This window comes from Camelus bactrianus, chromosome 24, assembly GCF_048773025.1.
Source record: "Camelus bactrianus isolate YW-2024 breed Bactrian camel chromosome 24, ASM4877302v1, whole genome shotgun sequence".
Taxonomy (NCBI): Eukaryota; Metazoa; Chordata; class Mammalia; order Artiodactyla; family Camelidae; genus Camelus; species Camelus bactrianus.
In genome coordinates, this window is record NC_133562.1 from 14,271,370 (window position 1) to 14,288,701 (window position 17,332).

Genomic DNA, 17,332 nt, shown 5'->3' on the forward strand with positions numbered 1-17,332 from the left:
CTTAACCTTATTTTTAGAATGTCTTTAAAATTGAGGAATACAGCTCACCTATAGGACTTCTTAAGGAAGGAAGCAGGAATCACCGGAATTAAGAGATGAAAGTTTCATTATTCTGTCTTTCTCCCTACACCACACTTAGGCCTGGTACCTCTTCACAATGCCCTCTGCTCAAAATCGCAGTCCTTGAAGTTGGTTCTGTAGTGAACGTGTGTGTATGTGTGTCAGTATATGTAATTTTGCTTTTACAACGCTGGCAGTAAGAAGCAGCCTACTAATTTTATTCAGCATGATGACAGGCCCTAGCATTTTAATTATTTTTCATGTTGTGAGTAATTTATTATTCATTGGGTATCTTCCCTGTAAATCTTGTCCTCGCTCTGTGAGGTTTTTCTTTGGTGTCCAACAAAGGGTTTCATTGCAATAAGAATCAAGGTGTGTCTATGCTCTTACCCAGAGCCCAAGCAAGGCCAGTCATCCAGACCAGCCCCGGAGTTTGGGGTGGGGAAACAGAGTCATTATAGAACATCTTCACTCCTCTATCAAGAGAGCAGCAGTTATCACCAGGCCCTCCTAGAAGGGCATCTCGAAGCACATCTTGCTGCAAAGCCGGATTCAGGACCCAGCGGACCAGGACTAAAATCAAATCTCACTGGGCTTCGTGTGCAAGAGAGACCGAAGGAATGGACTGGCTCCTTTTCAGGAACATGAGCTTTTTGATCATTCTAATGGTAAGTAGAATTTAAAGGCCTGGGAAAGAAATGCAATCTTGCCGTTTTGTCTCCTATGTCAGTTATAGGACTTTCCACATGGGATTTATTCCATTTTTAAACCCCTTCCTGTAAAGAGAGTTCTAAGAGTTCAGCCTCTGGTGACTTCAAAGGACTCTCCATGCTGAGGGGACAAATGCCATAGAGAAGCAAGGGTCAGGATCTGGTTGAATTAGACTTAAACTGCATCAGAGACATAATCCGATTCAGATTAAATGCTGGGATAATTCTAAAATTTACAATCAGAAATAAAATATTCTATTTTCTTTTACTTGTACTTATATCAGACATTTTGCTGTCAAAATTCCCAGTGCAAATGGGTTCCACATTTGTAGGGAAGGAACACTGATCAAGCCCATTCCTTTTACACAGTTATTTCCCTATGAGTTTGCTTCAAGGTGGAGGAATGTTAGCTACGTCAAAATTACACTGCAGTTAATTATGAAATATTTAAGCTGTAAGAATTTTTTTCCGGTCAGAAATGACTAAAGAACAACGAAGAAAACCAGGCCATCAAGACAAACCCTTTCTGGAATTATTAAAGCAGTCCCACAGTCCAAAAGGGAATGTTTAGTTGATCTATTTCTTTAAAGCAAACATGGCATTTTGGATATTACATTGGTTTCCTCCAACCCCTGGGTGCCCAAAGGCACGAAGTACTTTCCCAACAGGCATCATGCATGGTGAGTGTCCTACCTTTGAAAGAGGTAAGGCAGCTGCTAATACCAGATCCTTAGAGCAACAAAGATCAGGTTAGGCAACTCACAAAACTGCTGCCAATTCAATTAGAAAAGTCTAGTTAAAGAATAAAGTTAAGATAGGTTAGAACAGACTAGACTTAAATCTATCACCGGTCAAGTGACAGAATGATTCAGTCAAAACAGTTAAGGGAAAGTATGTGGAAAGACAGGAGAGGATTGTGAGGAAACTGTACATACTTCTTTCCAAGCAAATAAATGCAAACACCCTATAGCTGGCTGCCTTTCGGTCTCCCAGGAGCGTCAGCAGTGGGGCTACCCCAGAAGCTTGGGAAATGATGCCTGCCCCATTGCCAGGCATGTGGCGTGATACGGGGCTCCTCTGCACATCAGCTCCACGAGGCAGAGGGCCGCCACACTGGGGAGATAAGGGAACACTTCGCTGTACGGCTGGCCTGGCAGCCGCCGTTCTTCTGGAGTTCACGTTTCCATGAACTTCAGTGTTGGGCGGGAGCCCAACACTGCCAAAGGGCACGCAGCCCAAGCTTGGAAGGGAACAGCGGTAGAACATTCCATTCTCTGAGCTTGGGAGACAGAGGACTAAACAAGACAGTGTTTGAAAAATATTTGTAAACTGAAAAACTCCAAATAGAATCGCAATGCCCTGTTATAATGATCATTGTTTTACTTACACTACTAAAGAGGGACGAATGCAACTTGATCTTTAACACAGATCAAGAATCATCAGCATAGACCTCTTGTTACACTTCTATGGGTCACCTGCATACTTGGACTCAGATCAACCTTTGTTTTCTGTACGGAAAACTGATTGCATGCATCAAGGTTTTAGAGACAACCTCTGAGCACTAAATTTCACTTGCTATTCCTCTCTGCACAGACATGTTTTATGACAACATTCATTTAACTGAAGAGTTCATTTGTCTTCTCCTTGATCTTGACAGAGTATTATAGTTCAGATTCTCAGGATCTCTCTTTGGTAGTGTTGATTTATTATAAATTTTAGTGTCTTTGATATTAAATTTCTCCCTACTGATACTAAAATACTTGTATTTTACATTTCTTGGTAATTGTGATAGACTTAAGTTCTTTTTGCATTTCTAATAGATCCTTTAAGATATCAGTTAATAACTTTTGGAATTGGGAAGTAGAAACTTCTAGCATGTTTTAAGATCGGAACAAATACAAGAAACGTTCAAGGAGAATTAACCGAATTTTATAGCTGTTGTGGAGAACAGGTGTGCCTACCTGTCTTTCATTTCCTGAACTTGAACTCTGCCCCTGGTTCATTAACTAAATCAAAGGCTCTCTGGAGCATCACTGTTGCTTCCACTAATGAGGGTGTGGCAGCCTCTCAGAGACGGGTACTTCGTGTCATCTCTTGACCACAAAAAGCACCTTAAACAAGATTTTGACTGACTTAACCTATAAAGGATACCCCAAAACTCTAAGCTACAACAGGACGTTTCATTATATCACACGAGTCCCTCAGCATTTTCTTCGTAAGGATGGTCATCGTGTACTTCTGCGGTAAAACGAATTAGGGTGGGGAGGTGCAGTCAACACTGAACTGAGACTCAGAAGCCCCAGGGCTGAATCACAGTTTCCCCTCAAGGGGGTTGTGAAACTCTGGCCAAGGCACCCAACCTCTCTGTGCCCCACATCTGGACACAAGGTTAGACATGATGTCACTAAGTTTCCTCCAATGCAGAAATAATTCTCTCTACTGAATGGTTATGTAGTAGAAGTTCATATCTGGCTCCTGAATATTTTCATAACTTTAGTTGGAGAATCTAAAGATTTAGGTCATGCCATGGATTATATAAGTTTGACTAGGAAGGAATCACTTAAGGTAGAGCAGTTATTAGCTGTGAGAGGTTATATTTTACCACGTTGATAAGATCATTACAAACAGCCATGTAGCTTTTAATGAGATAAGAACTTTTGTGCACCTATGGTGATCATTCATGCTACATATAAGATGTAAACATTTCAATTAAATATTCTGGTTCTTGGAAAGTAAATAGGGTACGTGGCTAAGAATATAGATATTATCTCACTGTGAGCTGAAAATGGGCATCAAAATTTTAAAAGATTTTTAGAACTAACCTATTAATTTAGCTCTCATATAAAACAATGTGATTCTGATACGTGGGACAAGAATTTGTTTTTATTTATTTTATAGTCAGGCAAATTTCTAGAAGAATAAATTAGTGGGGAAAAAAACACCTTATCTGATTTTTTTTATTTGTATTAAACAGAATACACTGGACAGCATTAAATGATTGGCTTCCGTACTGCCTGTTACAGAACATTAATGTCCTCATCACACCAAAGTTTACACAAAAGCAAATCTTACCTCTACTATGTTTTTGTGGATATAAATGGCTAAGGAATTATATAGTTTAAACCAGTGGGAAAAATTCTATTTTTGCCCTCAAATTCCTGCAGAGTTCATGGTGAGCTAGAAAAATAAATGTTTTATCACAAGATATATCTAGTATTAGTACCATAGAATGACCTACAATTTTAATAGTCTTCTAAATAACACCACCGTGTAGAGTTGTAGCACAAAAATCCTGCTACAGAAACACTTCACAGCTCTTGCGACTCAATGATGCTTTCTCTTTTCCAAAGATATTTCTCTTTTTTAGAGAACCTCTCAATTCTGAGTACACAGTATTATGAGTCCTTTCTAGCCTTAAGGACCCAGGGAGGAGTCCTTGCAGAGCAATGAAACTGCTGTCTGAGCTACACTGGTGTTTCCTTTTCTTTCCTACGTGGGACTGAAGCTGGAATTCTTCACTCACGGAGAGAAGCTCTGATGACAGGGTTTGTGAGAGGAGGGACTGGAGAGAAACCTTCAGGTATCACCTGCATGAGAAATGTTTGCCCTTCCTTTCCACACAGAAAATTACATGGCTTACTACTTAAAATGCCTCTACTTCATATACCTTCAATTATAAACAAAAGTGATATAATTAGGCTTGAACTTGGCATCTCAACCATCTCGCATTGAGGACAGCAATTGCTTTACTCAATTATTTTTATAAGTACTATTCAAGAGAGAACTGCTTATTAATACGTTGGTCCTATGTGTGCCAATGACTTTGAAAACTGACTTCCAAAAGGTTAAGTTGTGGAGATGAAAAATAGCCTTGCTCAGTAGCTACTATTTTGAACACTTTTGTGTATAACAGAATAATATGTATTCCAACACAGCAATAAGCACATGTAATGAATTAGATTCCACATATCTTATATAAAATCATCATTCTCTCTAGAAGAAGGTATAGAAAAAGAAAACAAGGCCCAGGAAAACTTTGGCAATCTACCAAAAGTTAGATGGCTACCAAATAGTGTATATCCTATTATTCTCCCTAGAATGTATGCATAGTAAAAGGTTGGAACTTGCCTTGCTCACACAAGACAGTGCCTGTCACATAATAGTTCACCAATAAAATTTTGAATGAATGGATTTAGTTTCTAATTTATCTTTCTTACCAAGTCACTTCACCATATGCCCCACCTATATGCTAACAGGCAACATTAATGGGGTTGTGAGCTTCAGAGCGAGCTTCAGGGTTAAAAATCGAGACAATCAAAGGGTTGGTTCTCTAGAACTTGGTCTGTCACTGAAGTCCCATTTCACCACATTACATTAGCAAAACATCGTTACTTCACACACATCACAAAAATTCTGAAAGGTAAAAAGAAATATCCTCATTTGACAGATAAAGAAACTTTGCGGGAATAAATGATTCATAAATGTACCAGAAATGATACAGTGGAATTTGAACCCAATATCACATGTCCAAGACTCCTTTCCCCACTTGGGTCCATGCCGTATCCTATATATGCACCTTTTCCCAACGTCTGTAATATTGCGATATCTTTTCTCATCTGCTTTCCTTCCTCTTTTAACGTGTGAGCCCTTTCGGGGCAGGCACTCTGTCTGAGTCTTCATCATATCCTTGGAGATTAGCGCAGACGCATACATTTTAGCTTCTCAGGCATTTTCACATTGCTAGCAAAGGTCCTATTCAGGTCACTTCAGTTAATGTGATTTATGGTAAGGACATCCAAAGAAAAAAAGGAAGACAGGCAACTTTCTCATCAACTAGGGCTCAGAGACAGTAATACCTCTTTCCAGGTTATTTCTGCCCCTCATCTGCAAGTACCTCTAAAAATATGTCAGGGGCAGCAAAAGGGTGAAAAGGAGTTTATATTCAGTGATTCTCAGGGCAACCTTGGATAGTTGCTATCTCTAAACTGAGTTGGATTCTGTAGAGAGGACAAGAAAAAGGTAAAATAAACTCAAAACACTCCCACTATCCCTTTAAACTGAGAACTAATATGGTTGATGTGGCTAATTTCAAGTCTTTTAAAATGACTGACCAGTGCTTTTATATGTCGGGGATGCTGTGAACATACCTTCTAAAGCACAGAGGAAAATTCTTCTTTCGCTCTGATTCCTCTTTATACATGGACTGGGCATTTACTGTGCCTATCACTTTCACATTTTTTATTCTATTTAGATCAGAACTTGAATCAGAGAGAGGCTAGGAGATTTATCGAGGTCACAGAGCTGGTAAACCAAGTCAAGACTCATACTCAGTTCTTTTGCCTCCAAGTCTCAAGTATTTGTGTCTACGCCATATTGCTTTTTAGAAGCTAAACTGTACTGTAGGGCTATGTACCCACTTTGAGATTTAAATTATTTGATTTAGAAACATACACTGATTTAAGACACGTGATACCAGCTTAACTGCTACTGTAACAACAGTCTTCAACAAGGACCCAGATATCCCTGAGATACATGAGCACTTCAGAGGGTACAAGTGCACAGATAGTTTTAAATGAATCATTTACTAGATCCTTAGCCCCCTTACACACACACACACACACACACAAACACACACACATTCTTTCCTTACTTCAGTCTGCTGAGCATGCACCTAAACCCGAGGCATCAAGCTTGTTCTCCTCTCCCAAATCCCTTCTAAAAAAAGCCTCTCACCAACACCAAATATCACTACATCACACTGCAGTGGATTGTAAAAGTATCTGGGTCACTAAACTACAGGATAATTCAAAATATCAATGTTAATAATGAGAAAGAGCATTAACTCCAAAGCTCATAATGAGTCCTTTTGCGAAAGTCATATGGTTTTCAAGGATTTATTTTCAACAAAATTAACATAAGACCTAATAGAGTTGTCAGCTAATAGGTCATTCTAAAATTATTTGTCATGATAAATTACTTGGTAGATTTAAATAATATAATTCAAAATAAGTTTAAAGAATATAACGACTCTGCTACTAAAAAAATCCAAGATCATCCACCTATTTATGTGAATAAGTTTCCTCAGTACTTACAACTGAAAAACAAAACCCAACAAAATAGAACTGATGCTAAAACTTGTTTCATTCTAGCAGCAAGTAATATTTATTCATGAACTCATTTTTTAAAAGCTTCATCCATCCCTTTGCAATGAGCTTCTGACAAAATTTTACTTTCTCTATGTAATACTATCACATCAAAAATTCCATATTTGCACATAGTTTAATCAATTGTGCTGCTCATAACAATTGTAAAGCTAATTCAATCTAGGAGAAATTGATTTTTAATGCTGAGAGCCTCAGAATTGTAGAATTCCAACAAAATAAAATTCCTATTCACATTTTTGTTGCAGACAAGTGTGACAGACTTCAATAAAAGCTTTCCTTAAAAAAGACATTAAAATATATTGAACAGTTAAAAATAAATTCCACTAGGAGAAATCTATAGAGGATACAGTTCACTACATGGAAATAAAATATTTCAAGGAGAAATAGAAATGAAATAAAATTTTCAACTATTAAAGAAGAACTTCCTCATCTGTTTTTTAATGGATGGGACTGGGCATCAAATGACTACAACTTTTGGATTCTACTGGCTACCTTTAAAAGTAATACAACAGTTTTATTTTAAAATATCAACATTCATCATATTCTTAAATTCCATCTTTTATAGCTACTTAAACTATAACAAAATTTTTTAGATATCATTGCAGAAAATTTTGAAGAAGTATATCATTTCTCAATAAAACTTTAGGGCTACATAAGCAAAAAGTTTTGAAGACCTCTGCAAGACAACATTAGAATTAGTCCACACAAACATCATTATTTTCCCAAAGCCGGAAGCCACAATTATATGCCAGCAAAGTTTAAGCAAAATTAGAGGGATGTGGTTAAATAATATCAGGTGACTCAAGAGAAGCTTTAGGCATGGAGTATATGAATTGTTTAAAGATAAACTGAGGCATATTAAAATTGTAAGAATTTATGTGAACAAAAGCCGATTCAACTCAGGCATCGCCAAACCAGAAATGGCTGGAATTGCTCCATCAACGGAATTTGAGGGGAAAACTTCTACAGAGAAAAGGCAAAAGCAAAATAAGGAAGTTACTGGTTGGCTGCAGCTTAAAGCCTAGTTGACTGCGATCAGCTGTCCTTAGGTTTCAGCTTGGTCACCCTGCGGCATTTACAGGCTCAGATTTTGGTTGGCGCCATGGCATCAGCACCACCTCCGTCTAATGGCCTCCTTGTTTAATTAATTTAGCAAAAATAATCAGCGACTTGGGTCCATCCTCCAGCGGGTGTTTCCACCATGCGTACATCCAATATCAACCTTGCAGGCCGGTAAGGAGTAGAAACCAGATACAGAGAAAATTACCTGCCCCGTCGCTGACCGAATTATGAGCAGAACCCCAGCTGGGACTCCCACCACCTCGGTCAATGTCAGGTGGCTGGGCTGATTACAGCTCTAAGGGTTAGCAGTGCAGTGAGGCTAGTGATTCTCGGTCAGGACTGAGCCAATGTCAGGAAGGGCACGAGGAGCAGTAAGAGGGAAAAGAAGAAAGAGAAGAGGGGAAGCAGAGGAGAGGGAGAGAAGGGAGACAAGCAGGGAGGTGAGGACGAGGAGGGAGACCTTCCTAATAGCCACGGGCTCGTGTGCTGAGCTCACCAGCCTTCTGACACCCACCAAGGCAGCACTGCTAGTTAACCTCTGCTGGAGGACAGCGCCTGAGAATCACGGGTCAGAGTTTAGTCTGCAGCTCTAAACTTCAGAATCCATCAGTTCTCTATTATACTAGTACCCCGATGACCTGCGTGGAAGACATCTTCTAAAGTGATACACAAGGCAACCTTCAAAATGTGTAATGTCTCTATGCATTCATTGACATGGAACTTTACCTTAATAACTGAGTGCAGAAACCAAGTTATCAAATGGTGTGTTGTAATCTAATTTTTTTTTGGTTAGAAAAAAAAATACAACTTGTATAAGTATGTATTTTGGGGGAAAAAAAAAGCCTGAAAGAATTTCTCCAAATATTAACCATGATGATCTCTAAGTAGTGTGCTTCTGTGTAATTTTTACATTTCTTATACCTTCTAGAATCATCTACGTGTCTAACAAGGAAAATATCTAAACTCCAAACAGCAATATTTATTATGAAACAAAACACCTTATGCAACCAATTAAAACCGTCTCCTATTAAATATTAAATGTTTTTTCCAGGTCTAGATACTTTACTAATAATGTCTGATAAAAGTTCACATGGGGGAGAAAGGAAGTTAAGAGGAAACACCGTGCCCTACTGCCAAATTTCTAATCTCTTTTCCCCCACTTCTGGAGTCAGTGTCATTCCAAGTCCCCCCCATACCCTCACTTCCCTCTCACACCCACCTCACACCTGCAAAATCCGCTCTGCACCCCTGCCCCTGTTTCAGTCTCTCCCTAGCCTCTCAGTTCACTGGAGCTCCCTGACTCGCTGGAGTCACACTCCTGACTGATCATCTCCCTGACTCTCCGCTCTCGGACTTGACAACAATCCCCGGTGCTCCCATTCCTTCTCCTCCCACTTCCAGGTTGCCAGGTTCTACTAGAAAAGGCACAAAACAGCCAGGCCCCCATTCTACTCTTGCGTCCTAATCTCAGCTGGGCCTCACACCGTGCACCAACCGCGGGATAATCATTTATCTTCTGTGCTCACGCTGTCCCTAACTCAGGAATGCGAGGTGCACTGACCGCCCCTCTCTGATTCGTGGTGTTGAGCTGGCTTCCTGTCACCTGCCCTCGGGCAGACCCTAGAGGGCTTGGACAGTCTCCTCCAGCCCCTCCCGACTCCTGCTCACTCCAACTCCGCCAAACTGTGGAATGGGCATGCGTGTAATTTTCCTGCAATTCCACTTCCAAATTACTTTCTCTCTTCATTGCATTCTTCTGACTGTTTCAAAGGAAGAGTCTGCCTCACTGTCAGGTCTTTTACCCACAGTTTTGATTCACCCATTCCTAGTCTCTCTTAATCACAACTGTTCATTATTCCTTGATTCCTTCCTCCTCCCCCCATTTCCTGTCCCCCTTCTCTTGCCGTCACTCTTTCTCCACAAACCCCTTTTCCTCTCCCGGCAGACTGTACACTTGGTCATGGTTTTCCAATTAAATCCTCAACTGCATCATATCTCTTGGTTCTCTTACCTCCTAACTCGAAAATGTAATCTACAATTGCTCTCTCCACTTTCTCAGTAACTCATTCCTTGACTCCTGTCATTTGACTTACACCCCTGGCGAAAAGTGAGCAGCGACTGCTAAGTTCAGATCCCATGACCGTCTCATTCCCCTCCTCCTCGCACCTTGCTAGGGTGCACCAACCACTGACTATTCCCCCTTTGTCTAACTTCTTCTCACTACTTACACTGGTTCTGCCTCCTTTTTTGCTACTCTTCCTCCACCCACTCATCCAACCTCTTCTCCTTTCTGAACTCGGCATCCTCACCAACGCTCCACCACAACCACCACAAGCCCCGCCCCTTCTCACCATTCTCACTCTAATGGAATCTGCTGGGCACCCACCACCCTGGTCCCTTGATCTCTCTCTTCTCTTAGTCTCTCGGCACCCTCTGCGTTTAGACTTCTTCCTCCTGCCCCCTGCACAAATATAAGCCTTTCCCATGAGATTCTGTTGCCTGCCTATTTCATTTAAACTGTTTCAGTGTCATAGACTCATTTCCTTCAACTTTTAATAGCACTCCTGTTTGGATAAATTCTACTTCTTTAGCTTTTACATCTATCCCAAGTTTCAGAAACACACTGAAATAAATAAAACTTCAGTCATCATCTCCCTGCAGTGATGCTCTCCTGCTGAAATTTCTGTTTCTATTAATAGCACTTGGATTCTCCCACAAAGCCAAGCTCACATCACCGGAATCATCTGACTCTTCCTCCCCTCGGTCCCCAGTCCATAAGCCCTATCAGTTCTTGGGTATCGTATCCATCCTCTCCCCTTCCCAGTGCCGCTTCAGCACCGATGTTCAAGTGCTATGTCTTATCTAAGCAGCTCCTAATTCCTAAGTGTCTCAACTTCAAGTGCTTTTCCCTTGTAACCTTCCCTTGGTATCAGTGACATGTTTAAAAGCCATGCTTTTGTCCAATGAAGTCCAAACTCCTTAGTCTGGTATATAAAGCACTTCAAGATCTGCCTCCAAGCTGATATTCCAAACCTGATCTGTCATGTCCCCTCACTATTTCCTCTCCCTTTCAGCTAGTAGCATTTACCATTTCTAGAATATCCTCTGAAACTTAAGGCCTTCACATCTGCGCTCATGTTTCACTCTGGCTGAGATTTTCTTCCTCTTCAATTCCTCTTATCAAAGCAGGTTCATCCCCCAGAACCCCTTTCAAATCCCTGCTCTCCTATGCGGCCTGCCCAGAATTCACTTTGCTAACCTGAGTTGTCCATTGGGCCCATCAGTGCCTCAGTTGAAGCACGTATTCCAACCTGCCTGGCTGTAGTTACATGTTGTCTTCCCTAAAGGTTAAGCCTTTAGAGGGTACAAAGCCTCTATCATTCATTTTGCACTACCCATGTTTATTCCATACTATTAACAAAATGTGTATTTAACAAATGAATTAATAAGAGAACACTGTCAATGGTCTTATGATGCTGCTTCCTTTAAATTATGCAAATGTATGCTAATAGTGTGCCTTCCACAACAGGTGCTGCTGGAAGTAAACAGCGAATTTATCGTTGAGGTAATGTATGACAAAACTATTTTCTCAATTTAAAATCAAGAGAAAAACTGAATTTCGTAATGCTTCACATATCAAAAATCAGAATATTTGAAGCCATAGTTGTCCAGATAAAAAAGGTAAGGGAAAGAACCACTGCCAAACTGAAATAGCCACGGTAAAGCCACACTCCCAGGTGGCCATGCTTTTAGACATGGTTTGTGACAGCTCGGTGTAGTAACTCCTACTTATCAAAGAACACTAGTAGCTTAGTCATACATTTCCCAACCTGAAGCAAAGAAAACGAAGCAAAATAACATATCACAATGGGAAGAGGAATTTTCAGACAGTGATGTCAGCAAGAAAGACAATTGATAGTAAACCAGTGAAGGAAAGATAATGAAAATTAAAAATATGCAACACAACTACGTAAAACAAAAGAGACTCTGGTACCAACTTGGAGTGGTGGGACTCAGGAAGTAAAGTTACTATCTTCTATCTCTGGCAGGGCAATTAAATTTTTTACGATGATGATCTCAAGTCATTGAAGAAAATAAAGTTATTTTTCTAATCTTTGTTGACAAGCTAGGGAATATGTGGTACATTTCAAGAAGTTGTATCAAAATGGGTGGGGGGGAAGGCAAATGCTTTGGTTCTTGAAAGGATAAGCTCCATTCACAGGGAACATTTCCTTCCCCAAAGTGGTACTTATGAAGCTTTGGCTAAAGCAAACACAGAGCAATCTACGTCTCAATAGGTACATTGGAAGTCTCAATAAATACAAAGGATTTTTTTTAAATCTCTATTTGTATGCATACGCATGTAGAATTTAGTATTCTAAAATCTTTAACTACAAAATTCTTAAACATCCTCCAACAATAGTAACATAAGAACACAAACAGGAAAGCAGCCAGTAAGCAGAGGTTCAAATGGACAACACTGAGAAGCCATGTTGGTGTCCAATGGATTATTGCAGGTACCATCAACTCCGTTAAAATTTTCTTCTAATCCTGCAATAATTTATTTGGATACTTAGCCACAGCAGTGTCCTTATCAAGAGAAGAGGAAAATATCTTCCCCCTTTTAGGTGAGCATACGCACCCACTCACCAGCACAACCTGCCTTTTGCATGGGATGCAGCCACGTGGAACACTGGCAATCTTTTAAACTCGAGACCAGAAAGTCTGGTCTGAGAGCAGTGGAGGGTGAGGTGAGCAAAGCCTCTCACCTGGTGAGGACAGACTGGAAAAACAAAAGCCACACATATTATCCATTTAACACCCTCTGAGCTCCACACGTGGCTAATGAAATTTGATTCACTAGAATCACATAGTTAGATGATTCCAAGAGAAGGCGCAGGTCAGTGTGACCAAGCTACATCTATCTAGAGTTATGAACTAGTAAAAACTTTCTTTATTCCTCAAATTCAGTACCATGGCTTCTTCTGGATGCAGCTTACAATGCTGGATAAATGTCTTTACTGAATAAAGCTGTTCTAATACTGTATGAACTGTGAACACTTTTTGCTGAAGGTGAAAGAATTTGACATGGAAAACGGCACCACGAAATGGCAAACGGTCAGAAGACAGAAGCGGGAGTGGATCAAGTTTGCTGCGGCCTGTCGAGAAGGAGAAGACAACTCCAAGAGGAATCCGATTGCCAGAGTAAGTGATGAAGGAAACAGGGCTCTGCTGTGCTGATAACAAAGGCTTCTGCTGGGCGGGAAAGCCCTCAGACATTGCGAGCATTTGCAGCCTTCACTACCTCACAGTGATTTAGGAAGATGGGGGACATGGAGTGATTTCTTGTTGCTGAGGCGCTGGTTTGAATGTCACCTTCTAGGAGCCGATACAGAGCAGAGGGGCCTTGCGTGATCCTAGAAGAGAGACTGGAATCTCCAGCACAACCCGGCTTTATCTGTTCGTTTGTGTCTGCTTATTCCCACATGTGTATGTTACAGGAAGTGTATGTACGGTGAACAGTCATCTGACTACCCCTCCCCCAAATCAAGGGTCTACAGTATTGATTAATTCTCCCCAAGAAAGTAAGGATAATGTCAGAAGTCCCTGCTAGATTCCTACATCCAGAAATTAGGAGAGTCTTTAAAAAAGGATTCCAAATAACGGGGATCAATAAGGAAGAAGAGTTAAAAGAAGAATGTGTAACATACTGACTGAGGAAGGATGGGGCTACATTATCAGCCTCACTAGCTCTGCCTGGGCATCTCTGTCTTGCCCCCCTAGTGAAACCCACAGTAGTGTGATCTTCCAGAATTCTCTCCTTATAGCTTCACGCGTACACATAGCTTAAATGCATATAATGAACTTTATATATATAATAAGCATCAGCAGTACTGTATCTCAGCTCAAGAAAAGAGATTAATCTCTCTCAGAAGTTTTCAAATTTGGGAAAATTTTGGGAAAGCTTTAAACTGTTACTGTTCCCTTTCAACTCACAGTTACAGCTTTATGTTGTCCCACTTGCGGAGCACATTCTTTTCTCTGTATTTGCATTTGGGGGATTTCCTGGATTTTCATCTCTATAAATAAGATCTTTGGATTAGAGTGGAGCTAATCCAAGTTGTATTTCCAGCTGTCTTTAATTGTGGACATTTGGGCAACAAATCTCAGTATTTTACTGAGTGTTCTCATCTTTAGTATACAGGTGAGATCTCAAAATTAAAATACCTTTCTTTAAATTTATGAGCAAGAGATAGAAAATGATTCAAACAAAACCTATGTGACGGAATATCTTCCATAAAATCTTTTTGGCAAATGAGTGATGGTAGGTTTCAACTGATAAAATTATTGTCAATACCTCTAAACACAGTATTTCTCTTCTGGCTTTCTTTATCTATAATTTTTATTAAATCTCTAACTAAAGTCCAGACAGTTGTACACATAAACGTAACACAATCTTTTCAAAAATAGTAAGGATGGTTATTTCTTCTGTCAAACTCTTTCGCTAGATGCAAAGAAAATCAGAGAACTGGACAATGTATTCTTTTTCTAAAATTTATTTTGGGGGGAGGTAATTAGTTTGTTTTTTTTTTAATTTACTTGTTCTTTATTATTTTAATGGAGGATTGAACCCAGGACCTCGCGTATGCTAAGCAAGCACTCTACCACTGAGCTATCCCCTACCCTGACAATGTATTCTTAATTAACAAATCTAGCATGGAGCACGTATGTGCCATATGCCAGGAATTGGGGTGGAGTGTCTACACGTTACCTCATGCAATCCCCACAACAAAGCTAGGATACAGGCTGGTGCTTGGCAAAGCTATGTGAATCTTCCCGTCACACAGGCGTAAATCATGGTGCCAGGTTTGGGTCCAAAGCCCTTCTGGCTACCAGACCCACTCCCTTCCCATCTCACTACACTCTGCAGATCACGATCTGCTCTAAATCAGATGACCATCCCGGTCCTCTTCCTCATAGATCCGATCAGACTGTGAAGTGAATCAGAGGATTACATACCGCATCTCTGGGGCAGGAATTGATCGACCGCCCTATGGAGTGTTCACCATCAACCCTCGGACGGGAGAAATCAACATCACGTCAGTGGTGGACAGAGAGATAACGCCGCTTTTCTTGGTAAGTCAAGCAGTGTGTTTTGATTTATGCATATCTTCATCCCTTTTTTAAAAAAAAAAATCGTCTCAGGGCTAATATTTATTTTTGATAAAACACTGTAGACTGAAATCAAACAAAGGGCTTGGACAGATGAAAAGCATATAAATATAAGTTTAGAGTTCAAGATTCTCTGTTATGCTGCATATGAATGGGACCAAATGTCTTGATGATATTCAAATTACTGTAATATAGTAATATCACTGTAATATAGTCTGAATTCACTGGGAAAATTCACTGAGCATTCTCTTTGCACATTTCCTGGTATATTTTCAGGCATGTTACTTATTCCTTTGCTGGAGAAAGACAGTCTTTTTCCCCCAACTTTCCACAGATCTACTGTCGGGCTCTGAACTCGCGGGGTGAAGATTTAGAAAAGCCTCTTGAGCTTAGAGTCAAAGTCATGGACATAAACGATAATCGCCCTGTCTTTACGCAAAATGTGTACACAGCCAGCATCGAAGAAAACAGCGATGCCAGTAAGTAGAAAGACACTCCTTCCCTCATTATGCCATCTCTATTTCTCTTGGTCAAAACACAGGTAATTTCAGTATCAGAAAAAGGCAAACTTGTGCTTTGAACAAACCTCACAAACTCTAACTTAAAACCGACTGAGAGAAGAATCATTATCTAAAATGCTAAACATCCTCTTGTTTGTGGAGGATCCTTAGACATATGACTTGTCAGGAGCTTAGCGCCTTCCTCAGAGATGGTCACTGGGCTCATGACTAACTGAAGAGAAGACGTAAGAATGTGAAATGGGCTCTGTTCTGGTCTATTCCTCAAATTCTGGGCTGAACCACACAGGTTCACCTGCAGTTGTAGCCATGGGATCACTCACAAAGGTAACACTGGTCTTCAAAGTCTACACAGCCAAGTGACATTCCATTCTCTCATTTTTTTTTTTATCCTGCTTCATTCATTCTCCAACTCTCACACTCGTCTCTCTTTCCTTCCTTCTGTCCCTTCTCCTTTCTGCATTTTTGCTTTTCCTATATTGCTACTTCCTCTCTTCTCCCCTCTATGCCGTCTGCCTCTTTCTGCCCCCAGTCCTCTAATATATGCCTTTGCCTTTTACATCTATGTCTTGCTCTTACATGTCTAAATAAATTTTGGGGAAAAGAATAGAAAAAAGAAAGTCCGAAAGAAAGACAGGTGAGAAAAAAGCAAGTTAGAGGTCCCTATAGAGAGTCAAAGAAAGGATGGAGAAGCCTGGGGGTGGGCAGGAAAAAAGAGACAAGAGATGTTAGAGGAAACACAGAAAGAGATAACAAAGGGCAAAGGTTGAGGGGGGGTGTCAGGAGAACCCCTTTTTCAGATCCCCTAAGGAAAGTGCTGTTGACAATAAGAAACATGGAAGTTTTGTAACACAGGATGGGAGGACAAAGCGAGGGTTCTGCCTAAAAGAGGCAAAACAGAAAGAGTGTCCAAAGTCCATCATTGTTTCCCCCAAACACACTTCGGCACGACCTTGGTGAAGGAAGGGACAGTGAAACGCACACCCAAGCCCACATCCGGGTCTACTCAGCCTCGTTAGTGTCCCGCAGGGGAGGAGAGCTCCCCACTAGGCCGGGAAGACCTTCATCAACTAGGAGTTCTGTGAAACCTGCCTCTTTCTCTTCAGTGGGTCCCTGGATCTCTGTACTAGATTTCTCACTCTGAAGGCTGGCTGGGCAGCAGAAAAACATCAGGAACCAGCCAAGTCTGGGAGATCTGTCCTGTGAGCCGATGTCCTTGGGGAATGGCCCAGGATGCCTGTGCTTCAACTCTGTGAATAACTGGGAACTCCTTATTTTCCGGTAGATACATCTTTTTTCCCAGCATTATGTATTTTTGACTGGTCAGTAAAAGTATGATTATCTTCAAAGGCAACCAATAATAATTTTCAGCTTTCTGGATGAGTGAAAATAATGAACATAGGTACTCAAAAAATGCCTGCAATGTTGAAGCTATGATCTTTCCTAATTGGGCATTTTAAAATAATTTCACAAAACTGTGGCAAAAACAAATTGATAAAATCAGTTTTTCAGCTTTGTGATAAAGGCTGTTGAATTTTTTTTCACACATTAAAGATGACTTTAATTACTTTACAAACTATGGGTGTAAGACAGGCTCAGGGATGTGTTGAACAACACAGGGAAGATAGCCAATATTTTGCAACAA

At 40.5% G+C, this 17,332-nt stretch overlaps 2 protein-coding genes across 7 annotated transcripts in view; one reads left to right on the plus strand and one right to left on the minus strand.

The window, feature by feature from the left end:
- DSC1 (desmocollin 1) overlaps positions 1 to 17,332 on the minus strand; it is a 274,987-nt gene that overhangs the window by 177,492 nt on the left and 80,163 nt on the right. The window contains exon 1 of one of the 5 annotated variants that reach the window (XM_074352206.1): positions 15,017 to 15,144. The exons of the other annotated variants lie outside the window; for them this stretch is intronic. The gene's annotated coding sequence lies outside the window, so the exon portion shown is untranslated. Of the gene's footprint in view, positions 1 to 15,016; positions 15,145 to 17,332 lie in introns of those variants that run through there. 5 annotated transcript variants of the gene reach the window in all.
- The window catches only part of DSG4 (desmoglein 4), a 39,291-nt gene continuing 22,405 nt past the window's right edge, over positions 447 to 17,332 (plus strand). The window contains exons 1-6 of one of the 2 annotated variants that reach the window (XM_045510345.2): positions 447 to 728; positions 11,526 to 11,561; positions 13,070 to 13,201; positions 13,380 to 13,502; positions 14,978 to 15,133; positions 15,504 to 15,648. In XM_045510345.2, the coding sequence (XP_045366301.1) occupies positions 681 to 728; positions 11,526 to 11,561; positions 13,070 to 13,201; positions 13,380 to 13,502; positions 14,978 to 15,133; positions 15,504 to 15,648 (640 nt within the window). In that variant the 5' untranslated portion in view covers positions 447 to 680. The remainder of the gene's footprint in view (positions 729 to 11,525; positions 11,562 to 13,069; positions 13,202 to 13,379; positions 13,503 to 14,977; positions 15,134 to 15,503; positions 15,649 to 17,332) is intronic. The other variant, XM_010946759.3, reaches the window with a different exon arrangement.